General features: G+C 43.6%; 1 protein-coding gene across 2 annotated transcripts in view; it reads right to left on the bottom strand.

The window, feature by feature from the left end:
• Positions 1–383: 383 nt before the first annotated feature.
• The window catches only part of SV2C (synaptic vesicle glycoprotein 2C), a 168174-nt gene continuing 140873 nt past the window's right edge, over positions 384–27684 (bottom strand). The window contains exons 5-13 of one of the 2 annotated variants that reach the window (XM_080682425.1): positions 26131–26264; positions 25568–25657; positions 22061–22171; positions 21560–21648; positions 17980–18144; positions 14862–14995; positions 13268–13471; positions 12638–12797; positions 384–2498 (exon numbers count right to left, since the gene is read on the bottom strand). In XM_080682425.1, coding sequence (XP_080538551.1) covers positions 2315–2498; positions 12638–12797; positions 13268–13471; positions 14862–14995; positions 17980–18144; positions 21560–21648; positions 22061–22171; positions 25568–25657; positions 26131–26264 — 1271 coding nt within the window. In that variant the 3' untranslated portion in view covers positions 384–2314. The remainder of the gene's footprint in view (positions 2499–12637; positions 12798–13267; positions 13472–14861; positions 14996–17979; positions 18145–21559; positions 21649–22060; positions 22172–25567; positions 25658–26130; positions 26265–27684) is intronic. The other variant, XM_080682426.1, reaches the window with a different exon arrangement.

Raw genomic sequence — 27684 nt, forward strand, 5'->3', positions numbered from 1 at the left:
ATTCTGACCCAACCCAGTTCTAATAAAATTCCCTGTAAACCGAGCTCCGCAGCTTGGGAGACGGTTTATGCATTCAGAGCTACAGTGGGCACGGGAGACCTTTCTAAAAGGAAAGGCAGTCCAGCAAGCACAGTTAGGGATCACAGAAGACAAGAGTACGACATCCATGCACACGTCTGCTTTTCTGTTGAATGGGTCAATGGAGACACACATCTTCCTTTTGCTGTTATTACCGCACAGGCTACATGCAACTAAAAAAACAAAAAGCAAAAAACTCCTGCTCCGGTCCCCAGATATGTCTTTTCTAAGAAGAGAAATCAAGGGGTAGAGAGGTGGAGAAACAAGTCCATACGGAAGCAGAATAACACACAGGGTCCCTTCTTGGTTTGTGACGGCTGTCTTTGTTCTCCGGCAATATTACAACAGGCAGACGTGAGAGCACGTCCCGTTTCTTTCCCGGCTTTGTTGCTATCGGTCTAATAGATCTCATCTAGTCTTTATTGATTTTCCTTCTGCCTGCCACCTTAGCAGTTTTTGGTTTGAGTTTTCCTGATGTTCTGGCCCTAAGCTGGGTCCCCAGGGAACCACCCTCTTCCTGCCAGCCCCAACCCCAGGCTGCCCCGCCCCTCCCCCCCCCAGACCAGAATTACTTCAAGGGGGAGTCGATTAATGGCTTATGTTAATGAAAGAAGCTTTTCAGGGAGTCTGAACTCTGCAGTCTGGAGCTCTACCAGGATCATTAGGGAGGGAGAGGGAGGCAGAGGGGCCTCTGGGGTTAAGACAGCTTTGAATGTAATGACTATTGGAAACAAAGGCTCTCCTTAGTGAGGCCCCAGGGCTGAGGCCTGCTGGAAATGTCTATAATAAGTAAGAGGTAACCCTCTCACAAGAAAGAGAGAGTTAAAAAAAGGAATATTGTTTTAATATGGGATTTATTCCTGGCTTCTGGTCACTGCTGCATGTCTACAAGAAGGCTTCAGATTTCAAAGAAGATGAGTAAAAAGCATGAGCTTGGAGGAGGGGCAGGCCTAATGGGTGAGAAGGTCACGTAGCTGACAGCCTGTGGGAATGTCCTGCTGACCTCTCTCTTCCAGGCCCAGGCAGACTGCACAGATAAAATGAGCAGCCAAACACCACCAGGAGAGGCTGCTGTGCCTGCCAGAGGGCCCCTTGGGCATGGCAGGCTGTGATCCCACACAGAACACCCTGACTAGTGGCCCAGCCCAGAGGAAGACAGAAGACGGGACCTGCTTCGGGGATGCCAGCTATGAAGTCCAATGTCAAACACTGGGGCTACTGTCCCTCAAGGTATCACTTTGCATTTCCAAATGGCTTTAGGTGTGAATGTCTCCCTGATTTAAAATTTACAACACGCAGATGCCTGACAGTCTCTAGACTAGAGATAGCTTGGATGAACGGCAGAATCAGGTAGGGAGACCCAATTTTTAGAAAGAAGCTTTCTTTTCCTGAATCTGTTTTCTGGCAAGATCAATGGTATCTGGGGCTGGGGCAGGGGCAGGAGGGGTGAATGGAGGCCAAAGATCTCTCTCTCATTTTCTAACATTCTGAATCACATGCCACAATCACAGACACTATTTCCTCACATTTTCAGCAATTAATTGGGCTTTCTGGCAGAAATCTTGCTTTTGCAGCTCAGTCAGACTGTTGCTGCTAACTGCAGAGCTTTTATTTTTCTTGTCAGTAGAGCCACCTTAACTGTCGCTCCTGAAAGAGATCCACCCAGCCCTGTTTGGTACCACATGGTTTTCTTTGAAAGGCTCTGCTGTTACAGCTAGAATTGCTGGGTGTCCTTTTCTAAGTAAACAGGAAATGTCACTCTGTTTGAAAAAAAAAAAGAGAGAGAGAGAGAGAGTGAGAAAAAAAGAATCCCTCTCCTCAGCACAATTGCAATAATACGCCAACTTATACTTCCTGTGAATGCTGAACTGGGAGCAGGATCTATTTCTTACAGCAGCACAGTCCTCTTCTTAGCTCCCAGGCCTCCAGCGAGCAGAACCTCCGAGAGGCCAAGCTGACCAGGACATTTAAAAAAATGCTTCCACTAGATTTTGGGGAGGCAGTAGCATCACCGTCAGGAAAGATAACAATGCATGAAAAATAAAACAAAACCCAAACCCTCTGCAAAATCACATTTCAGGGGCAAGATGGTATGCATCTAAATTTTAGTCACAGCAAGAGTTAATGTTCTGACATTTGACCACCTTTTATATCTGAAAAATGTGAAGTGTTGAGTCGGTCAGGAGAGTTGACACAGGGCAGGAGAAAGAAACACAGGCGGATGGCTTGTTTCCCGTTACATCAGGACCTGGGTTTGTGTGTCGGGCAGGCGAAACCCCACCAGTCCTCCACACACGAGCACAGTGGAGGCCAGCAGGATGGGGATTGCTTTGGTGATGCTAACCAGGGAGCCGAATATTAAGTTCCCAAGGACGGCGGCAGCTTTGCAGAGTGCGTTCAAGAAGCCAAAGCCCGTTGCCCTGCGAAGGAAGGAGACACGGACAAGGTTGAGAAAGTGACTTCCAAGATTCCGACTTTAGACACAAATGTTCCATGAGGTACTTTCCAATGACCTCCATGTTTGGTGTAACTAAATGCTTGTCAGCACATCTGGAGATGCAGAACCCCAGCTGTTGGTACTGTTCCTTCAGCCCTCTACTGACCTTCTCTCCACTGATTCTTATTCTGCCCATCAGTTCCAATGTACCAAGAAAACATTTCAGGGCACCAGAAAAATTTCTACTCTCTTTCAGATTTAAATTAAAATGTATGGCGATGTATTTCTTAGAATTTTTTTATTACCTTTTTTTTTCTTCCTGGCTTAGTTAATTAATGTGTGAGGTTTTAAATAACTGAAGCCTATTTTCAGAGAAAACCAGGAATGACTGGATTGCATGCTCCATCTTTCTGGTACCCTGGAGGTGAAGTCTCATGCTCTCTTCCCAATTGTTTTTGGTGGCTGGCGAAGCTGAACACTGAGGGGGCGGGCCATCCCTGAGCTAGTGACACAGTTCTCACATCTTCATCAGACTTCCAGGTGGGAAATCAAGCCCAAGAAGAATGACAGAGGAGAATCAGACTGTGGGCCTGGAGATCTTGCTCACCCCGCTGGCATTGAAGAGGCACAGGTGGTATGTCACTAAGACACATCCCCTTCCTTAAGGCCGTCTTTGGAAAAGAAAACCTGTGCTTCTTTATGTGTGCTGAGTGTGATTTTACTGTAGTCTTCTGGGAGGAGGCTCAGTTTTGTTCATGAGAGCACCGATACCACTGACATCATGAGGTAATATGAATTTCCCCAGCTTTATGCCAGTTCAGCTTTGTGTCTGTCACTGGGTACACACGTGTTAAGGGCACATTGAATGCAGGGTAATTGTTACGTACATTTTTTTTCCCCACCAGAGGGAAATGCATTTCATATGCTGCAAAATGCAGCATTTAGTACACAGCTTTCTTCGATTGACGTGTAAATTTGTAAGAGTGGGTTTTCCTCTGGCCAGTCATAACAAGTCCTCATCACTACTTGTGCTTTTCCTCGAGGTATTTTCTTCGATGTGTGGATATTGATTGAGGTTATCCAACCACCCCCCTTCCCACACCACAGGGAAAAACCAGCCTGTGAGAACGGACAGACCTAAGCTAGGGCAGCAGCACTAGAAAGTAGAGAGTAAGGAAGGTGTGTAATGGAATCTCTAATTGAGAGAACAGGAACTTCTTGAGAAGAGGTAAGCTGATTTGATATTCTTTTTCTTTTTGGCTTGTTTTTAAAGAAAGAGACTAGTAACAACCACCACCAGAAAGATAAGAAGATTCAATATACTGATAACTTTTTTTCAAATGAAATTGCTGGAGGTTGTATGCTGGCCTCCAGAGCATAATAACATCACTCACCACCTCCTCCATGTCCATGGAGATGATGCCATGAGGCTGAAGTTTTAAGAAATAGACTTTTTCAGTCCCATTAACTGGGACTTTTGACTCCCCATCAGGGAAATGGTATGTATGTATTCAATAAATTATTCAATAGTGCTATGTGCCAGGCACTATTCTAAATAATAATAATAATAACACTTTTTTGAGCAGTTTTAGTTTTATGAAAAACTGAGTGAAAAGTAAAGAGAGTACCTATGCACCCCCTTTATCCCCCCACACCAGTTTTCCCTATTAGTATGGTGCATTTGTTATAATTGATGAGCCATACATTAGAGTTCACTCTTGATGTTGTGTATCCTATAGGCTTTGATAAATGTATAATGGCATGTACCCACCATTACTGCATCATACAGAATAACTGTCTCACTGCTGTAAAAATCCTCTGTGCTTCCCCCATGCATCCCTCCATCGCCCTAGCCCCTGGCAACGGCTGATCTTTTTATCGTCTCCATAGTTTTGCCTTTTCCAAAATGTCATACAATTGGAATCATACAGTATGTAGCCTTTTCAATGGACTACTTTCACTTTTTAAACTATATTTTCATTTCATAAATGACCAAGTACATTTTGCGGTAGTAAGATAAGCTGTATTGTTCTGGAAAAAAATTGGGTGGTAAGTATAGTAAGTATGTCGCTGATAAGGAAGAAAAACATTCTTCTGTATGAATACGTCTCTCAACACTGAGCCTGTGGAATGACCCACGTGGAATTTACATCTGTGTTAAGGTAACCGCATTTCCCCCAAGCTATAAACCCCTGGTATAACTCAGAACAGGGTGTGAAATACAGACGGCTATCTCCTTGTATCACGGAAGCTGTGACGGAGGGAAGGATGGCTTCTGAGATTTCCATGCAGGACTAAGAGAGACGCGTCAGGAGCATCTGGTATCTGAAGCATCTAAAACACCATGATCGAATCCTTCCTTCCCACGAAACTCCTTTTTCATTTACCAAGCAGAGGCGGTTCTTCAGATATGGGTGCAAAGCATATCGCCTCCTTAAACCAATGGTGGCATTCAAGAAAACGTGACTATCCTTTCCTTGAATAAGTAAATTATTTCTTCAAATACTGGAGGGTGTGATTTTCTATGCATTGGAGGCACAGCTGTCTTAGAAAAATCATTCTCAAAGTGGCTCTCCCTTGGGGGTTATCTGTTTATAAAGCAAAGAAGCTTCTAGTTTATTCATCCCCTTGTTCTTACTTCAAGGAAGGGCATTAACTTCTGCAGACACTCAAAACACAAGTCACCACCATGTCTTCCTAAAGGCCTTTGAGGGTAGGGAGCTCAGAACTTGGAGGGCCCCAGCTTGCTAACTCAGCAGCCGGGCAAGCTACCGCATTCTTGGTCAGCCCCCAAATGCCCCATACCTCCTCTTAACCAACAAGCACCGAAGGAAGGAATGAAATGATCTATTACTTTTCTATAAGCTCTAACCCTTGTTCCCCCATCTCTTCAGCCTGATCCTTTGTTTTCAGTTATTGCTCAACCTATTTATTTAAATCTTTTAAATGGAAAATTTCCCCCCAAACAGTACCCTGTGATGGCAGCAGCCCTGTTTGTTCCTGGTCCCATGAAGTCGGCCCTTCTCCCTGCACCATTAATTCCATCTGTCTGAGAATCCGGTGCTGGTGCAGGTAGCTGGCTTTTGCTCAGCTGATGCGGGATGTGGCTACCAGAGCTTCTTCTCCCTGCAGCTGGAGTGTGGCTCCTTCTTTAGGGCCTTCCCAATTAGCAAGTTCTAGTTCATTTATATCATTTTATGTACTAATTGGTGACCGAGAAAAGGAGACGCCATTCTGAATAAAATGAGGTAGTTTTGCCCTCCCATCCAGCCTCTTTCTTTTTGCTTTTCTGACTTCAGGGCAGGATCAGCTGGGGTCTTGTGAGGCTCCTGGGGAGCAGACAGGGACGCTGACTAACGGTAGCACTCAGGCAGTGAGTGTCTGCCATGTTTTGAACATTGGCTGAAATATCTGCCCCATCGACTGACGACATTGTTAGGGGGGGAAATAAAATGCTACGTTCTGTAAAGGACTGAAATGGTGGAGATCCAGACTGAGCTCATGGAACTTTCCTGTTAGAGGGTAGAATGTGAGCATTCTCTTTTTCTAGTCTAAACTTTGGAAAGAAACTTTCCCTGGACAACTCAGTCCAATCATTGGTGGAAGTGCCTCAGCATGGGGCATTTTGGAAAGTACAGGCCGTCCTTAAATCAGGAATACATCATGATCTAAAGGCTCATCTGGAAGTAGGCTATTTGAAACACAGAATAAATTTCATTTCTCTCACAGAAACAGTATTACAAATGATGACTAGGTCTTGGAGCAACCTAAAAATGTTATTTATGTGTGTGTGTTTTTGTTAATCATCACCCAAGGAAATTTTCCCATTGATTTTCAGAGAGAATGGAAGTGAGGGAGGAAGGGGGAGAAGGAGAGAGAGAGAGATAAAGAGAGAGAGAGAGAGAGAGAGAGAGAGAGAGAGAGAGAGAGAGAGAGAGAAACATCGATGTGAGAGAGATATATTGATTAGTTGCCTTCTGCACATGCCCAGGTTTGTGCCCTTGACTGGGAATCGAACCCACCATCCTTCAGGTCTCAGGCCGATGCTCTAACCACTTAGCAACACTGGCCAGGGCTCAAAAAGTTAAAATAACACTAAATAACATTCAAAGTTATTTTAACACTGAACCCATCTAAGCTATCGAACTACAATGATAAGAACACTAGAACCTCTTAAATATTTGTCTAATAAGCGAATTTGTCCTTCTTGAACTCCTAATTGACATATTCTTCTGTGTATTTCTCATTCAACAATCACTCATTAGCATCTTTTATGTTTCAGTAAGGCACTAGGCACCAGGGATCCCAAGATGAAGTGTCCACTGGCACTAGACAGATATGAAGACATCGTGATAACACAACCTCATGATAACACAACCTATTAAGTGTAGTGATAAGTATACCCAGAGGATGATGGGGGCCCAGAGGATGGGAGATGATCCCAGGCTGGGGTGTGGCAGGTGAGGGAAGGCCTCTCAGAGGGGATGGATGAGAAGAGCATTGGATTGAAGGAAGAGGAGGAGCTTACCAACTGAAGGATGGAATGTGGGCAGAGGTGTTCTCTGCCTCAAAATATCCTCACATCTTCCTGACTTATCTGTGTGGCACCCCACTCAGGTCTGCCTTAGACATCCCCTCCCACGGCTTCTCAGGTGCCAGATGGCCTGCCTCCCTCCAGTCCCCAGACAAGTCTCCCACTTCCTCATGCAGCTGTTCTCAACTTGGGGCGCCCTGGGCTGAGAGCCCTGTAGTCTCCCAGAGACATCTGCATTTTTGAATTGACTTGGATTTACTGGTACATACCACAGGAAATTATAAAAGCTAAACATCCGCTCCACCCCTCCAACAAATGGTTTCCATTTCTGAATTCCCTTTAGTGTGCTTCCAATCAGCCATATTTTTATAAATCACAGAAATTATAGAATTTTGCATTCTGCCTTTTCCAATCAGTAATATAACCATTTGTCCCCTGTCATTTATGTTTTGTTTAAAATGAAGTGATTTCGCATATAACCATTATTTCTGTAACCACACTGTTGGATAATTAGGAGCTTTCCAAACTTGGGTGGGGGGGACATAAACAATGCTGCAGCGAACACCTTTACATATAAGCCCTCCTTGGTCGGGACGTGTTTGTTAGGGAAGGTCAGGCAGTGTCGCACAGCCAGGGAAATGTTTATGATGTGGTGCTGTGGCCGCAGGAGAGGAATCCAGTACAAAGGCCTTACCAGCCTCTTTCTTCTTCTCCCTCCCTCTTTGCTCCTGCTCTTTAACCTCTCCTGTGTGTGTGTGTGTGCGTGTGTGTGTGTGTGTGTGTGTGTGTGTGTGTGTGTGTATGTATCCTGCTTTATCAGCTCATTTGCACCACAGACAGTGTCTCACCCATCCTGAATCTTTCCTTCCCTTTCAACCCTTATTCAGTAGCTGTAGGTTGGACTGGGGCAGCCCTGGAGACCTTCCCTGCTGGGCCAGGCCCCATTCCTGCTCTCCTTAGAGCTGGCTTGTGTCAATGGCAGGGTGCTCTGACCGGAGTTAGCCTCAGCTAGGTCCTGGCCACATCTTTGGAACGGGGCCATGCAGTCTTTACATTCACTCAGCTCAGCACCTTTGGGACTAGCACAGGGATGCATATGACACTTGTGAAATGAACTAAGGAATTTCCCGATATCTTTAAAGTAGGTTGGAGTAGCTCGGTTGATGTTGCTCAGTGGTTGAGCATTGACCTATGAACCAGGAGGTTGCGGTTCGATTCCTGGTCGGGGCACATACCCGAGTTGTGGGCTCTATCGATGATTCCCTCTCATTGTTGATGTTTCTGTCTCTCTCTCCCTCTCCCTTCCTCTCTGAAATCAATAAAAATATATTTTAAAAAATAGGTTGGAAGTAGATTTTTGTACTGGACATTTTAATGGGCACTAGTTGGGCCATATTTGTTTATTGTTGCCAGACTATCATCTTGCTTTTTCAGAGGAAAAAAATCTAATTTTATATTCTTAAGTCAGAAAAGGCTGAATTGTTTTCTGATCCTCAGAGAAAGGGGTCATTTGTCTCACCTAAGTATGTAGAGCCGTATGGTATGTGTGCAGCCTGTGTGTGTCCTCCTTGACCGGGGAGGATGGCATCCGTCACCACTGCAAGCAGGGCCCTCCTCACTCACACGTAAGTGGCGAAGGCCTGACCTATCTGCTGGGAACCTTTGGAACCTCCGGGCCCAAAGCAGCCCTCCATCCGCCTCCCATCCCCACTGCCATCACAGGTCTTCCCAGTGTTCATTCCTGTTGAAATGCAAATATTCATGGACAGGTGATAATGAAAGCCTTTGTGTCTTATCATTTATCTGGTAAACCTAGCTTGGAAGTGAGGGCCTGGGCCAAGGTAAGTAATGATGGAATGAAAGTGACCATTGGGAGGCAACTTGCAGTTCATTTAAGGCCAAGGTTCACGAACATGGCTGTCTATCCCAACTGCCAGGTGGCTTCCTAGAAACATATCCCTAGACCTTCACCCCGGACCTACTGGGAGGGGATAGATTTGTCTGTATCAGAAGCAGCACCACAGAGTCACCCATCTGAGTTTGAGGCTACGTGATCCAGGCCAAGTTACGAGCCCTGTCTAGTAACCTGAAAATGGAATAAAACTACCTACCCTTGTAGGGCTGGAGTAGGGGTAAATCAGGCTAAATGAGGCCATTTAAAGACTCAGTAGAGTGCCTGACTCACCCTCCATTTCTCAGATGGGGAGGCCAAGCCCCAGAAAAGTGACAGGACTAACCTAAAGTTACCCAGCTATTTCCTGGCAGCACCTGCCCCTGAATTCTGGTCTCCTCCACACTGTTGATGGAGAAGGTGGGGAAGAGGAGGAAGAGATTCTCTAACAGGCTGTGCTGTATGGGGAAGGGGAGCTGAGAGCTGAAAGACCCGGAAGTCTATGGATGGCAAAAGTGAAAGAGGATACAGAATGGCAACAGATAGGTAAACTACTGTAAGTCAGACAGAGAAAGACAAACACTATATGATCACATTTATGTGTGGAATTGAAAAAACAACACAAAACTGTGCTCACATGCAGAGAACAGACTGGTGGTTGCCAGAGGTTGGGGGTGGACGGTGGGCAGGACTCTGCAAAGAGGAAAAGGTGCATTGTCATGGGCACTGTCCTGTCCTCATGGTGTTTTTACAGGAAATGCAAGTGTGACCCCTAGTAAAAGTCAGAGGCATAACATTAAAGGTAAAATCTTTAATGTGGTTGACAAATGTGGCTTTCAAGTGTTACAACTTTTGTAGCAGTTAGGGGTGGGCAAACTTTTTGACTCGAGGGCCACAATGGGTTCTTAAACTGGACCGGAGGGCCGGAACAAAAGCATGGATGGAGTGTTTGTGTGAACTAATATAAATTCAAAGTAAAGGAGCAGAGGGGAGAGCAAGAGAACCCTCCACTCTTTCGGCTCCGCGGGCCGGGTAGAACAGCCGAACGGGCCGGATCCGGCCCGCGGGCCGTAGTTTGCCCACGGCTGATAGACTATACCTTAAACTATGTTTCCCAAATATAATTCTTCTGACTGGGTTCCTGATAGGAATTGGCTGTTAAATGGCACAAGAGACTACTTTTTAGCTGGGGGCCCGGCATCAGTGTTCTGTTCTGATCATTGAGGACAGATTCCAGAAACTGGGCAAGGAGCTGGCAGAGCTGGAGTTCTGTGAAAATTACAGCCTCTCACCAGAATTCTTGTCAAGACACCTTCTACTCTGTCTCCACATAAAGACTATACGATATTTCCACAAAAAACCACTGGGGTCAGCAGAGGCCTCCTAACCTGACCCACAGCAACATGGCAGAGACGGAAGAGAAGGTTCTAGCTGGAAACAGAGTGGGTGGTACCAGCTAAATCACCTGGGCCTTGGCAATGCTGCTCTGGAGGACACGTTATCTCTGAACCTTGGAAGGAAGTGAGACCTGCATGTTGTCTGATAACATCTGCGTAAGTGCTGGAGAATGTCAGCCAGCAGCCATGAGAATGCACCTTGCAGACCTCCAGGTCGCTGTCTGGCTGCTGTGCTCTGAAATTCATCACCACATTTCGCTGTTCCAGGAACTGAACATGACAGGATCACTGTCACAGGCTGGTTCCGCAGGTCTCCTCTGAAGCTGACACTGTCAACCCTCTTCCCCCGCAGCAGCCTTGCCAGACCTTCCTTAGATTGCTGGTCTGGGACGTTTCCACCCAACCACCCATCCTTGCTCCTTTGCTGGTGCTCAGGTTTGCATTGCGGGGTCCCAGACTTCACCTCTCCCATTTTCTCTCACACGGGCACTTCCCCTAATCAATTCTGTGCATGTTTAGTCCCATCTTGACCTCTGTGTCTTGGAAGACCTGAGTTAACATCAACAGCAATTTCTGTTTTTATCTTAGCTGACACTTCACGTTTCCGACAACAGATGAAAATTGATATCCTAAATGTCTCTGCTCAGCCCAAGAAAACCCTCCTCCATTTCAAAGTCCAGACAATACTGACTCTACCCTGCAGAGAAGGCTTCCGTGGTGACAAAGCACACACGGAATAAAAGAAGGCAAGAGCATTTGTCTTCACACATGTCAAATGGCAAAGCAGGACTTCTATCCTTTTAACTATTCAGCTGCTGAAACCCTACCCCAAATCCCTTCTAGCCCTTTCTCTGATATGAGGTACAAAGTCTCTGTGTCTCCATTTTGGGACAAGATGCATCACTTTCTCCTAATAGCAATCTCTTTTGGTAACTGGAAATGTGTTGGGCTTTTCCTCCAACAGACCAGGAAGGTCAAGAGATAATTCTAGAGACGTCCTTGGGGTTCCTAACTGTAGAGCTCATGCAGACACTTCAAACATAAGGACCCTCTCAGGACTGAGTTAGTGGCTCCAAATGTGGGGCAAGACAGACTATTTGATCCTATTCCTCCCATTACAGCTTCCTCACACTATTAGTCAGCAAACTAAGTCATGGGCACAATTACATTCCCTCACTGGCTTCATTGTGAGGCAGGATAGTAAGAAGCCAGGAAAATTCCTTGGTGAGTGGAATGGAGAAACTGAGACAGATGGCTGATTCAAACTGGTCTCATTCAGCACCCTCACTCTCTGCCTCCTTCTCTCTCACATGACCACTCCCCTAAGCATTAAGCCCTCAGAACAACGAGGTTCTGATCAGCACCAAGTAATCTTAGGAACAAAGCCTCGGGTCTGTTGACCCCAGAGACAGAGTTTTGGTCAAATTAGTGATAACATCTAGGCCTCAGTTGTGTTTCAGCTCCAGGCCTAGGAAAGTAGCAAAACCAGATGAAGCCATGCCATGGCTGACATCAGGACCAGCTACATTGACTAATGACCCCCTGCCTTAGCACTGACCAATCACAACCCTGAAAGGACACACCTGGAAAGCTGATGAATATTCTATTGAGTTCCTTCCCTGAGACCTCCCCCCAAATTCCTGCTTGTAGAAAACAGATAAAAACCCTTAAGGCAAAGGACCCAGCATGCACGAGTGTGCACTCTCTCTCTAGAGCACTTTCTTGCCTCTGCCTGCCTCCTCTTTCCTAAGGGGTGTATCTTTGCTTTCTTTCTCCAAAGGCCCTTCTTTTGCCTCAGTAATTTGTTTCCTGAGCCCACACAACCCAGCGGGCTCACTTCTTCTGCCTCTGTGACTTACTTCCTAAAGGGCCAACACGGCCACACATAGGCTCCACTATTCCTCACATTTCCAAAGGGCCAAGGCAGCTCCGCCTAGGCTCACTCCTGTTGCTATGATCGTGTCTCTTCTATTTTAAGCCCTCCCTTTGTTTCACTGTCCCCACCTTTAATACACTTACTCTCCAAATCACCTGGACTTGTGTTGTGAAATTTTTCCTGCACAAAGTCAAGAACCGAGAGGCCAAATTGCCAGTAATAACTGTCCTATTAACTCCTGCTAGCAACTATATTCTCCAACATTCTCCTTTTAACATATACAAGTGAAACCTGCAACTTCATATGCCAGATGTTTTTGGAGTTTTACTTTCTTGGAAACATGACAATTTGGCTTATTTTCTATGACTTTCAGTGGTCCTGTGAGACTCAGAGTACCTCTTCCCAGACACCCATTTCAACATACCTCCGGTCTGTGGGGTACAGTTCCACAGTGACTACATCCAGAGAGTTCCAGGCCGAGATGGTCAATCCGTTGTACAGACACAGCATACCTATCATCATGGATTCGCTGGTGCCAAACCAGAGAAAGAAACAGCTAATCCCAGAAAGCACCATAGAGCCACCTGTCAATGAAGCAGACAAAAGGCAGGGATGTTTCCCCTCATCTTGGTAGAACAAAGACCCTTGAGTCTTCAAGGTCTCACAGCGACACAGATCCCAAGGGGAAGCTGCAGACTGGGTTTGGCAAGGCTCAGGTACAGATTTGCTCACCTGGATGAAAGGGTTGCCCCTCTAACTGCCTTCTGAACACAGCAAGCATGAAATGCACATCATCCATTATTCAGCTACTTAAGTGGGAAGATATACATTAGTCACACATAATTAGTTTTCTAGGCTGTAAACTCATGGAAGCTGCTCAAATGAAATGTAATTGACATAATTTTCACTAAGATGTTGTCTTAATGAAAGGTCTTAAGGGATTTCTCTCACCTCTGTGGGATGCAAATCCCTAAGGGGCAGCGGGTACGTGGGAAGTGGGCTCCCTCTAGATGGCAGGGCAGCTCCTTTATTTTACAGGAAACGAAGCACTTACCCAGCATCGTCAAGCGCCCAATTCTGTCCATCAGGAGAGCGGACACGATGTTCCCTGGTAACACCGCCAACGTTCCCAGGAAGTTGACAAAATAAATCCAGTAGGCACTGTAGTCATCATCAAAGGTAATCTGGCATCCCGTTTTATTGTGAAAAAAGGAGCAGTTTTGAAATTCACTGTCAATGAATTTATACTCCTCGAAATCTGTGAACATAAAGAAAGATAATTCATCAAGCTCTTAATAGTTACACACCAGGATAAGAAAGCCTATCGAGAATACAGAAAGGAATCGTGTGATACTCTAATCTTCTTGAGAGCTTCAAGGCCTGGGCTGGTTTGACTTTTAGTGTCTTTGCCTGGAGAAAGTGCAAGGTCTCGGACTTTACATTACAAAGTATGGTTGGCCCTCTGTGTGCACAGATTCCACCTCTGTGGATTGGAAAAAAAAAAAAAAAAAGGAATGTTGTTGCTGATGTGTACTATATTGTAAGTCCCATGATGGATGCATCTGTAATGAACATGTACAGATGTTTTTTCTTATAGTCATTCCCTAACAATACAGTATAACAACTATTTATATAGTATTTACACTGTATTAGATATTATGAGTAATCTAGAGATGATTAAAGTGTACAGAGGATGTGCAGAGGTTATGCAACTACAGTATCTATATATATAAAAGCCTAAGCAACTGAATGACAGAACACTGGTCAACCGGTCACTATGACACACACTGACCACTAGGGGGTAGACACTCAATGCAGGAGCTGCCCCCTGGTGGTCAGTTGCTCCCACAGCCAACCTACCGCGGCCTGCTAACCTCCCGCTATCCCTCCCTCGGCTGGCCAGCCCCGATCAGCCCTGATCGCCAGCCAGTCTGAGAGACCCCACCCATGCACGAATTCGTGCACTGGGCCTCTAGTTTTATATACAGGGCTTGAGCATTCATGGATTTTGGTATCCATGAGGGTCCTGGAACCAATCCCCCTGGTACTGAGGCACAACTGCAGAATGAAGGAATACCTTTGTTGAAAAAGGAATAAGCTAAGTCAAGGAATCCAGTTACCCTCTGATTTCTTTTGATTAGCTGCTGCTAATTTTGTTACTTGTTTACTCCTTTATGATGTTAGTTTGTTCTAATTATCATGTTATAGAAAGACTATCATTATAGGGCTAATAGCTTCCACACAACAATTACCAAAAACAATTTGTTTCAAAATATGTATGAATCAGCCATATGTTTGCTCTTCTCTGTTGACAGTAGTTCAGACGTGCTGACTTAAAGAAACACCAGATTTAGATGCCAAGATTATCAAAACAAATAAACTACAGGTTAATTCTTTGCTTTAAAAATTATGCACCAAACCATTTATTTGTCAACTTTGAACTTCTGCCAAGTCCCATTTGTATTACATCTGACAAAAACAAATACACACGTAACTTTGATCCAACCTGATTTAGGGAATCTGTTAATTTATACTTTAATCTCCATTTCCCCCTTAAGTCTCTGCCCACACTGTGACATGCGTGTCCCATTTCTGCCCAGCGCCAGGCCCTCTGCAGAGGCCTCAGTAGGACTAAGTAGCACACCTACCCGTGTGGTCAAAAACAGTGTCGATAAATGTGCAGTTCTTGAAGTAGGTGTTGACTGAAGTCACATCCTCAAAAGTGCAGGCCTTAAAAACCGAATCCTTGAAAGTTACAGATTTGAACTTGACCCCTAGGAATCTGCTCAACACACACAAAAAAATTCATATCAGTGATTGTCCACCAGGGTTTAAAGGTAAGTCAAACAGGTTTAGAGATGGGCTGCCGCTCTGTGGACACTCTTAATTACAAAGGACATTGGTTTCTGGGTTTTCTAAACTCTTAGCTTTTCCCCCTTTTCCTCATCCAGCCTGTTCTTTGGCTATCCATCGCTTGCCAAGATTATTTCCTATCCGAAGAAGAGAGGGCATTCAAGATAACTTCACTTAGCTTTGTTGGTAAAATATTTTTTGTGGGGTAGGCAGTTGGAGATTACTTGTGACTATTAATTCTTTATTTTTCAATCCTATCTTCTTGTTCCTTCCCATATGCCTTTATTTGAAAATTCTCTATTTGGGGTTCATGGCTCTATCTGGAGGATGTGCTCCCATACGCACTTTTAAAGGGAGTCTGTTCCCCAAGCCCAAAACCCACGGTTTCTTCATTCTAAGGGATTATCCTGAAGAAAGGACATAAGGAATGATTGACTCAGGCGTCAAGAAACTCAGAGTCACACTCACTCCAAGAATACTTCTCTTCTCAGAGTCAACTGTTATTCCTTGAACCAAATAGAATGATGAGAGCTCTGCTTATTTTTGGAAATGTGTAGCATGATGAAACCTGCTCATACACAGTTTTGGGTGCTGAAGGGGAAACACTAGGTAGTAAAAATGATAACAGTCATAATGATCCTAACATCTTAGAAGAGTCTATGATTCAGATCTGTCTGTGTTGATAAGGATCTCAGGAGACATGAATAAATATTCCACAGTGTCTCAGTAATTTATTAAGAGACCATGAATATATGTACTTATATAGTCACCGGGAGGAAAATGCTTGTTCAACCACGGAAGAGGTTTTGATGTCAAATGCCACTCTTATTAGGGTCAGAAAGGGACTGGTCCTAGAACAATTCACTAATTATTGGGTAATACTTTCAAAATTGTTCTCACCCTAAGGACTGACTGTGTATTGTGGCGTAATAGACCAAGCGGCTTAAAAAATAATCTATGTCAATCCCCTGGTTTTTCTAGGAGTCCAGAGAAAAACCATCTAAACTGTAAATTTACCCACTTCAAGGAGGGTAAATAATGGCACATTTTAAGATTATCAATTTTTCTGAAATGGAACTGAATTTAGAATGGGCAAACCATTTTTTGAATGGGTAGTATATATACAGAATACACCTGGTACAAAATTAAAAATGTTTAAAAGGGAAAAAGTAAGTTTTTTCCGACCTCTCCTCAGGCCACCCTGTTGTTTTGCTGTTAGTTTTTCGGGTGCTCTCCAGGAGCATTCTTTATGAAAAGTGCTGGCAAATGAGACACGTTATTCTACAACTTGCTCTGTCTCCTGGTAGTCTACCTTGGATTCCCTATCAGTGCAGAAAGAGGTGCTATTTATATGCTGAACAGGAAAGCTATTTTTTTAAAAATGAGTTAGCTAGTGGTATTTCAAATTTCCTTGAAAAAAATTCTACCACTTTCTAAAATAAATATATATTTTATAAGGATTTTAGTACTATTAAAACTATTAATCATTATATTGTTAATGTAAAATATTTCTTAGTCATGACTGAATACCCATCTTAGAATTTTAACAAATATTACTAAAAATATGACTCAGAAATACAAACATTCTAGAAATTTCTAATAGAGTAACAGTATATATATATATTTTTTAATCCTCACTGGAGGATTTTTTCCCACTGATTTTTAGGGAGAATGGAAGAGAGAGGGAAAGACAGAGAGAAATATTGATGTGAGAGAAATACATCGATTGGTTGACTCCTGTACAAGCCCCGACCAGGCCTGGGCTGGGGAGGAGCCTGCAACCAAGGTGTGTGCCCTTGACCAGAATCGGACCTAGGACCCTCTCCTCTATCCAGACCGGCTAGGGCAAGTAAGAGTATTTTTTCTTTTAATAAACTAAGTAGTTTTCAATCTAGAATTACAGAACACTTGACTCTACAGGTTCTGTGGGAACCAAGCACAGCTCGGAGTTGGGGTGCCGTGTGGGAGAGTGCAGGTGGTTCTGTGTGGCTGCAATTAGAATTAGGCCCCTCCTTGAATTGTCACTTCAAACAATTATCTCCTGCTGGCAATTCTCCTTTTCACTGCAAACCATAAACATCCCTCAGAATTCTTTTTCATCTTTCCAAACTGGTTTTTTGCCCTGGGAAACTTTGATTATTTTAGCTTTTTACTTTTATCATTTTTGAAATTAGGACAATTTCCTAAGAATGATGTAAACCATTGGGACTCACAGCAGCGATTATTTGCTCAGACAACAAATCATGGAAGTAAATAATGACCTTGTCCATCTTTGCTTTCCTGAAAGAATTAACCAGAATCTTTTTGAGCCAGTTCTCTGTGCTCATCAAGAAGCATTCCAGGTTCTATTTTCAAAAATAGCCTTTGCTAACGTATTCTCTATGTCAAAGCCCTAAATTTGGAGAATCATTCCTGCTTTCTAATTAAAACTCTTCCTGATACAATGTAACCTCAATTTTTGATTCAGCATCATGGAGAAGGAAGGAATTATGAAAAGCGGTCCCCTTTTTCAGGCATTGAAGACAGGCAACAAATTACTAGTACACTTCAGATTTCTTCTCTGAATTAAATAACTGTATAACCCATTTTATTTGATCATACTCTTCATTCTTCTCTTCTGTAAATTATTTTCATTTTTCTCCAGGGTCTCTCTAAATTTTCATTTCATAACAGTCAATCCCACTACTTAATAAATGCAAAGCAGCTCAGTTTCAGAAGTAGTTTTAAGTGAAGTAACAGAGCCCTTTTCTTTAACGCCCATTTGGAAGTATTCATATTCAGCCAGAAATGACTAAATGTACAAATTAAAAAACAAAACTAAAATACTATACATATTTCAATGCAGTGAAGGCTAGTAAGAAATAAGTTTTTTGTGAACAGATAGCATACTAAGTTATTTCAAAGTTTCTGGACCTGCCATTGTAGTATTCCATTCCGGTATGAATCTGATTTTCCATTGTAAAGTTAATACTGAAATTGGCATATTTCTCTCTCGGCACATTTCTAGTTCGTAATGCATATTCATCCGATTGCAGATGTTTAATGACATCAGGGAACCAAACAGATAATCCATAGTACCTGAGAAGACAAAGAAATGCGAATTTGTAAAGGTGCCACAACGAGAGGCGATGCACGCCTGCCTCCCTGACATGCTCAGAGAGGTCGCGGTTCCCAGAGAGGTACTCTGACAATGACCGGCTCCCTGAAACATTAGGAATCATCACGCTGTCATCTGTGCTGCTCTCTCCCCACCACGATTAAGTCTGCAAAAATCAACCTAGACATATGGCCTAGGTTACCTGGGGAACCCCAGGTACATGATTCCTGAAGCCGGTGCTCTGGGAGGAGACATGGATAAGAATCCCACCCTGCACCCATACGTGGCATGCTGGTTCTGAAGTGTTCTCATCACCCCAGGCTGCACTGAGCAGCCCCATCGCCTAGTCTGCCACACACGTGGTGTCCAAAACCCGCAAAAGCCCTTAAAGAATGACCTTTTTTATGAGTGCAGCATCTTTTTTGGTTCCCACGCTCCTCTTCCACTGCTAGCCTGAGAGTACAGCCCCATTTCTCAAAGCAGTTCAAGGCTGGGAAAAGGACCATGCAGGCAATGATCTGAAAATCCAGGTTATTTCCACTGTCTGCCTCTTGGCCTCACATGTGTCATTCCAACGGGTAACCACTGTGCTCTTCAGTACAGAAGCCACTAGCCACGTGTGGCTACTGAGCAGCTAACATGTGGCTACTGAACAGCTAACATGTGGCTACTGAGCAGCTGGCAAATGGCTAGTCCAAACTGAGATGTGCTGTATGTATAAAATATCACATTGAATGACTAATAAAAAAGAATGTAAAATAAGTCTTTAATCATGGTTATATTGACTATATGTTGAAAGGATAACATTTTAGACATAATGAGTCAAATAAAATATATTATTAAAATTAATTTCTCCTGTTTCCTTTTACTTTTTTTATAGCGTGGCTGCCAGAAAATTTAAAGTGACACATGTGGCTCACATTATGTTTCTATTGAACAACAATCCTCTGAAATAGTGGTTCCCAAAGTGGGGTCCTGGGCCAGCAGCATCAGCGTTACCTGGGAACTTGTTAGAAATGCAAACTCTCAGGCCCCATTCAGACCTGCTGAATCAGAAACTCAGGGGATGGAGTCCTCCAGGTAATTTTTCTGATGTATACTACAGTTTGAGAATCATTGCTCTAGGTCAGTGGTCAGCAAACTCATTAGTCAACAGAGCCAAATATCAACTGTACAACGATTGAAATTTCTTTTGAGAGCTGAAAATTGACTTCTGCGCATGGGCCACAAAGTTTCAATCGCACTGTACTTGTGCGCCTGCATGTGGTATTTTGTGGAAGAGCCACACTCAAGGGGTCAAAGAGCCGTATGTGGCTCGCGAGCCGCAGTTTGCCAACCACTGCTCTAGGTTATCCTGTTGCAGGTAGACATGCTAGGTTTGAATCCTGGCCTTGCTACTTACCAGCTGTGTGACCTTCAGCCAGTTCTCTAAGCCTCAGTTACCTCATCTCTAATGTCAGACTGATGATAGCATCCACTTTCCTGGGTGGTTGCTTAGAATAAATGGGATGCAAAGTACCTAGCACACAGGGAGTGCTCAGAAGACAGTATGTGTAGTTTTATCATCATTGTCTTCAGGAATCTGGAAACATCACTGGCTCAGGATTCCAGATTCCAACCCCTTCTCTTCATAGATCATGAATTAAATTACTGTGAGGGTATGAGTGGTGGTCACTGAATAAGAAATAACTCAGAGATGCAACATCTATAGCATTGCTCTCTAGTCATATACATAGGACAAAAAAACTTTAAAAATAGCAACCTCGAGGAAGCATGCTACCCTAGGGTGTCTGTAATCAATGATATGGAGGAGTTTTAGCTCAGTTTTCATTTATTCGGCATTTACTGAATATACACTAAATGCTACACACTATTTGAAGTTATGGAGACATCAGTAAGAAAATCATAAAGCTTAAAATGTGGTCAGTAATAAATTGTTAAACAAAATAAACAAACCAGATAATTATTATCATGTAACTCTTCACATCTTGAGAGAACTTTTGTCTTGCTTAACACCCAGCTTGGTGTTTAGCACACAGCAAGCAATGAATACATGCTAATTTTCATCCTTCATGGATTAATAGGTATCCTAGAACTTTGGTGGGAGTGACTTATATATTCTAAACCAACCCTCTCAACTTAGAAATGAGGAATAAAAACTCAGTAATGCCCCAAGTCACACGCAGAACAAGAGGCTAGGTGTCCTGACCATCCCTTTCCTTGTTTGTCCCTTTATTACAACTCACAGCACTGGGAAAGATCATCATGTCTGATCACTTGCCTGTTTTAATTTAGGGATGTTAAGGCATGGAACTTACAGCATAAATGTGGGGCTCCACCAGACATGAAGATCCTATTGACCTGAAAGTGTAGTATATTTTTCTTGCATGTTCAAGGAAGAGCAAAGAGGCTGTTGTGGCTGGGCCCATCCACATGAGGAGAGGAGGGAGGAGAAGTCATGGGGGGCAAATCATGCAGGGTTTTATTGGACTTTCCAAATACTATTATTGGTTTTGCCATCAGAGCTTTATGATAAGATAAGTGAAATGACTGGGTTATCCTGTCTAATAAAAGAGTAATATGCAAATTGACCATCACTCCAAACACACAAGATGGCTGCCCCCATGTGGACACAAGATGGCCACCACAAGATGGCCAGCAGGGGAGGGCAGTTGAAAGGGACCAGGCCTGCGAGGGAGGGCAGTTGTGGGTGATCAGGCCAGCAGGGGAGGGCAATTGGGAGGGGCCAGGCCGGCAGAGGAGGGAAGTTGGGGGCGACTGGGCCTGCAGGGAAGGGCAGTTGGGGGGGACCCAGGCCTGCAGGAGAGAGCAGTTGGGGGAGGGGACCAGGCCTGCAGGGGAGGGCAGTTGAGGGGGACCCAGCCTGCAGGGATAGCAGTTGGGGGTGGGGGCAGGTCTGCAGGGGAGGGCAGTTAGGGGCAAACAGGCTGTCAGGGGAGCAGTTAGCCATCAATCAGGCTGGCAGGGGAGTGGTTAGGGGGTGATCACGCTGGCAGGCAGAAGCGGTTAGGGGCAATCAGGAAGGCAGGCAGGCGAGCAGTTGGGAGCCAGCAGTCCTGGATTGTGAGAGGGATGTCCAACTGCCCTTTTAGGCCCGATTCTACCAGGATCAGGCCTAAACGGGCAGTCTGACATCCCTCGAGGGGTCCCAGATTGGAGAGGGTGCAGACTGGGCTGAGGGACACACCCCCCGTGCACAAATTTTGTGCACCGGGCCTCTAATAAAACCATAACTGTTAGCAAATCTAATCTGGATAAAATTCTTTCCTAAATGTTAACAGCATCAAACAGTATAAGAAAGGAAAGCAGCATGACTAGGAATTACAGTGTGGAAATATAAAGATTTCACTCACCAAGAATTTAAATATCACTTACCCAAAGGACAGGGTGAACCAAACAATTGTAAGCTTTATTGTATTTTCCCTAACTGGGTAGTGGAAACATCTCATAAAAGTCAACCAAATCTGTAAAATATTAGAGAGTTAGTTTACTTATACAGATATCTAGTCAACCCCACTCCCCACTCCCTCAACAAATTATTAAAAAGTTGAGTTTTCTTTGCACTGGATTCATTTGAACTTAAAATGTAAAAGCTAGAGACTAGAGAAAACCAAATACTGGAAATTTCATTTACCAGCTTCTTGAGGTCAACTAAAGCCTACCCAGCACTACCAAGACTCTCCCGAACACCTTCCCTTTCCAAAGATCTTAGTTTCCCCGACGATCCCAAGGGGATCCTATTACCTGGTCCTAGTCCAGAAGTCAGGTGTCTGAAGCGGGGAGAAACCCATTCATGGAACTGGTCAGTCAGCCCTACTTCTGACTAACCTCAAATGCAACAAGTTGGCCAACAATTCCAACGGGCTTGTTACTTACTCCGTACAGTTCTGTGTGGATCCGAACGAAACACCTCCTGTACCATGTTCCTGTGTCACTCTCAATTTCAATCAACTCATCTATTTGCTTTGGGGTTTTGATTCTGTTTACCTGTAAAGAGCAACAGAGGGCAAAGTGCTGTGTTCTCTTCTCTGATGTTGCTTGGTTAAGGCTACCATTTGTTTTTAAAGGAGCGGAAGCTGACTCCAACAAAAAAGCAGGTATTTGATAATCACTCCATACATATATGAGACTGATGATGCAAGTGCACAGACCCAAATGGCACCTAAAAGAACTGAATAAAGAATGAATGGGAAGGAATATCATAGGGAAACAGGTAAAGGGCAAGTAGTAATGGAATAGTGTGAAACTAAAATGCCTTTCTCCGAATCATTACTACAAAGGCACACATTAGCAGATAAAACATCCAGATGGGTCAGCTTCTGGATTAAGAATTATTTGCTTGGACTAAAGTGATTGTACATACTTTTCTTTGAAACCTACTTATTTGATGAATTTGGCCCCTATCCATAGTTCTTAAAGCTTTCCCATCAAACTTTTATCCTTGGAGCATCGTTATTGCCCTCTCTTCCTTCTCCCACAGTCTAATTAGCTCACAGTGACTGGTCAGCAAATATCTACAGGTGACCATAGTGCAAGGTCAAGTGAATGAGCTTTGATGGCAAGCATCAACACTGAAGGGAAATGAATGATGGATGTTTGGCATGAAAAGCTGTATCTATGACTTAGCCTCTTTTTGCTAAGGAAAAGAACCAAGAGTCAAGAGAAGTAATGCTTTCAAAATGAAGAATGAAGCCTGAAAAGAGAGAGAGAGAAAAAAACAAGAGGAATAATGGATCCTTTATGGATATGTCCTTTCTTATCCTATGAGTAAATATTTACTTGCTTTCGATAAATCTGAGAGGCACAGAAATGTACACACGTGTTACCCCTGCCACGGATAAATTTTGAACAGATTTTTTTTTTCTGGAGATTCTGCCAATATTCTCACTTCTATTGTGAGAATCCAGGTACCGAGGTTGGCTTTTGACAGAGGTGATCTGGGGACCCTTAGTATCTTCAAATTATACCAAGTAGGCAGTAGCCTTTTCCTGACTATGTAAACAAAGATGTCTGTATTTAACAAAAATAATGTCTGAGTTAAATATGGGATTCCAAATAGAGTCAGATCAAAATATGCCATGTAGACATTATTTTGTGATATGTACCTAGATTTTTTTTTTAATCACAGGGGTGTTCTTATCACTCAATATATTACTTTTGGGAGGCTTCCTCTTCTCCACTCATCAGTGTCTGTCTGTTCATTAATGCATTGGCACGCATGGGGGTGCCAAGCCTGACACTGGACCCTGAAGATGCAAACATCATAACATCCACGCAATTACCATACAAAATAAAAAGTACTCTGATGGAAGTGTATATCAGATGGGAGAGAAATATTGTAGAGAACACTCAAGTTCACCTGGGAGTGTGACAGAGAAGAGAGAAGGCTTCATGGACTACAGAATTTGAGCTGGAGTTTATGGAGAAATTTGTCATTTGCCATTTGTGTAAACTATTTGGAGTCCATTCCAAGTGGGAAGAATACCATCTGCAAACATCAAGAGGTGTGATAAAAAAAATAATACTGTATTAGCCTGGCCAGTGTGGGTCAGTGGTTGAGCATGACCTATGAATCAGGAGTCACAGTTCAATTCCTGGTCGGGGCACATGTCTGGGTTGCGGGCTCAATCCCCAGTAGGAGGCATGCAGAAGACAGCCAGTCAATGATTTTCTCTCAGCACTGATGTTTCTATCTCTCCCTCTCCCTTCCTCTCTGAAATCAATAAAAATGTATATATTTAAAAAAATACTGTATTAGACCACTATAAAGAGTTTGGCAGTCCTGAAGAATAGTCCAAGAACAAAGGGCAGTGAGTAATGACGGATGAACCAAATCATTGGCAGTGAGGGTGCAAAGTAAGAAATAATGATGAATGATATTTAGGATGGGGTGTAATAGGACAGAGTGATTTTTTAAAAATATAATGAAGGTAAAGGAAAGAAGGAAATAGAATGTTTTCAGGGCTCCAGTTTGGGTGGTGCCGGTGGTACTTGCTGATAGAATTTAGGACAAGGAAGAGGCTTGGAGACTCTTAAGGTGGAAAGTTAAGATTTAGCAATTCAGAACTTAAAGGGCCGACAGCTCGTAGACTCATGGCCACAAAGCGCTTCAGCATGCATCTCTGGAGCTCAGGAGATTTGTCCATTAGGCGTTAGAGGATGCAGAAGTAGATGAGATCAGCTAAGGAGAGTGTCTAGACTTAAAGGAAAAATTAGCTGGAATTAGCCCTGTAAAACAGTATTTAAGGTAGGGGCATAGGAAAAAGAGCTTAAGAAGGAGACCTCGAAGGAATCCATGCACATTCACTAAATTGCAGATATAACAAGGAAAAAGGAAGATTTGTCAAATAGCATTTTTATTATAATAGGAACAAGCTTAATGGGATACAAATAGAAATCTCTTCATGGACTAAAAGAAAGACAGTCTTATATTTAAAGGTAAAATCATGTAATGATTTGTAAAGTCACATATAAATGATTTTGAGATTATCCATTCTTTTGGATCATTCCCACATTATTCCCATTTTACATAATAATATTATCATGAATGGTCATGGCTGGACTTGCTAACTCTAACTCCTGGAAGAAAAGCAGGTAAGCAGGACAATGAGTCCCTACAGAGACACTTTCTCAGAAGTCTTTGGTAAAGGTTGACACTCATCTGGCTGAAAGGATTAAGTGATACCCAGTGTCTAGCTAATGTCTTGAGAATCCTCCAGCTTCATGTTCCTTTAATTTAAAAATAGCCTTCCTCTATTGTGCATCTCCTCAAAAGAATGGCCTACTCAAAGCTTCCAGGTCCTCCATTACTGATCTTACTTTCTCCATTACACTACACAAAAATTTTGCTAATGAAGAATCTATGACAATTTGGATAGATGACAGACTGAAGTCTATCTTTACATTATGAACAATGTATTTTCTAAATAAAAATAAGTTAGATGCGAGGGGATTGTTTAATTTGGGAGTATTTCACATTTTAAGAACCATAATTCATATCATTTATGACACTGAAGATCTTACTTTTGTACCACTTCCGTCTTACTTTATATATTAAACCCATTTTAGACAAAACATTTTTTATCTAACTATATGCTGCATATATAAAAAGATTTAAAAATTATGTTCCTTCTAAAAAATTCTGTGCACCCAATTTTCATTAATTTAGACTGGTTTCCCCATTGAAAATAAACTTTGTAACAAGAGAATCAAAGAACGTTCATGCAGAGGGAACAGCACATACAACAGCAATGTGGCAGGCTTAGGTAAATGTGGCAAGTATGAGGAATGGAAGGTACAGTGAGAAAGGACTTTACAATCTGGCCTTTTCAGAAGCAGTTTCCCACCCCTGGCATAGATGATTCTCTGAGGAGCAGTACTCACCGTGAAGACCTTCTCAGGCTGACCCCGTGCCCTCATGTTTGTGTCATGAATTAACTTCAGAATCATCCAAGCTTCATCATGTTTTCCAACCTAGCAAATGTGAGTAGACAGTGAAGTGCTAGAGGTGAAACACACTCCCTGATTTTCCAATAACCATCTTCAATTGCCAAATCAAATTTGATGTAATTGTGAAAATGCACTCAGGTGTGTCCCACTGGTACATACAGACTAGCTGGATATCCTTGAATACCTTAGCAGTTCAATGGATGTGCCTATAACTAGAAATAGCACCTCTGGATGGTAAAATTTCATTTATAGAACAATAGCCATGTTCTCTTCATTGAGCAAAGAGTAAACTGCTTGAGGAGGAACATGAGTGCTTTCTGGCCAAGAGGCAGCTTGTTCACATGCTGGTTGTTAAAAGCATGTCCCCATCACACCAAACCTTCCACATAAGGAAGGAAAAAATACCTCCCAAAGAGGCAGACATGCTTTTCTAGCATTAACAAGCAACTGTCTCCAACGTACTGGCTTCCTTGAGTATCAGTAATAACAAATGTTACCTCCAACAAGAACCGGGGGCTTTCAGGCATGAATGTGAGGGCCACCACCGAGCAGACACAGGGGAGGGCGCAGACAATCACGAACACACGCCAGCTGTGAAACTGGTAGGCCGACCCCATGCTGAAGCTCCATCCTGGAAAAGGAGGAGGGGAGAGTGAGGGAGAGCGTCCCTCAGACTGCCTTCTGGGAAACGGGGACTCCATCGTCACTGTGGTGTCTATACCTCAAGTTCATTAGATCTTTGGACCCACAGAAGAATGAGCTGACCTGGGCTGACCAGCTCAATACCACCAACCTCATTACCACCAACAGCACCACCAGTGGCAACAGGACTGCCAGTAGTGGTGCTGAGAAGAAAGATGCTTGAAACCAAAGGGGTCAGGGCTAAGTATGTTGACGAACAACCAAATTTTGAAGGCCAAGAAAAATTAACTTGGGATAATATTTTCCCCAATAGACTACTCTGCTGGGTATCTTCTGTTTGCTCCTGCAGATCACTCTCCACTCTCCACCAAGCTGTGTACCAGGAAATGGATGTCTGTGGACTGCATTGACTGGCTCCCATGCCTTCCTCTTCCACTTGGGTTTGAATAAAGGAAGGAGAACAGGGAGTGGGAGTGGGGCTCAGGATATTTATTTCCCTTGCTTCCCTTCTCCCTTCCCGGCTGGCTGGGTAGAGGTTTGACCCTGGGTATGCTCATCCCCTGGAACCTTCTGTAGCCACACCTCTTGTCATGTTCTGGCAACCCCTCCCTCCTCTTGCCCTGTGAGACACAGGTGGGTAGAGGATGCCCTTCTGCTTCCAGCTCCCAGATGCTTATTATTCCTTTTTGGTTTCTCTTTACCGTTCCCACATAACTCTTGTTAAACGGCCCCTATGAGAGCATCACCACTGCCTGCCAGCACCCTGACCAGTACAATTATTAAGAACTAGAGAGCATTTGAGATCTTGCTTCCCGGCACATACAGTCAATTTGGCTCGAACAAGCTCTTATATAAAAACTAGTGGCCAGCCGAAACCGCTTTGGCTCAGTGGATAGAGCATCAGCCTGCGGACTGAAGGGTCCCGGGTTCGATTCCGGTCAAGGGCATGTACCTTGGTTGCGGGCACATCCCCAGTAGGAGGTGTGCAGGAGGCAGCTGATCGATGTTTCTCTCTCATTGATGTTTCTAGCTCTCTATCACTCTCCCTTACTCTCTGTAAAAAATCAATAAAATATATTTTAAAAAATAAAAAAATAAAAAAAAAATAAAAACTAGTGGCCGGAGAGGATCCAAGATGGCAGCGTAGATAAACACCTAAACTGCTGCCTCGCACAACAATTTCAAAACTACAACTAAAGGACAAAACGTCTATCACCCAGAACCACGGGAAAGCTGGCTGAGTGGAAGTTCTACAACTAGAAGGAAAGAGAAAACAGCATTGAGAGGTGCACAAGCGCTGAAAAGCTGAGGTATGGAGGCGCGTGAATCGGGCTGGTGGCGGGCGACTGGGAGCGCTGCTTTTTTCAACCCAAAGGGAGAGAAGCTCCCGATTACTTTGAACTCTACTT

This window comes from Plecotus auritus, assembly GCF_963455305.1.
Source record: "Plecotus auritus genome assembly, chromosome: 7".
NCBI classification, from domain to species: Eukaryota; Metazoa; Chordata; class Mammalia; order Chiroptera; family Vespertilionidae; genus Plecotus; species Plecotus auritus.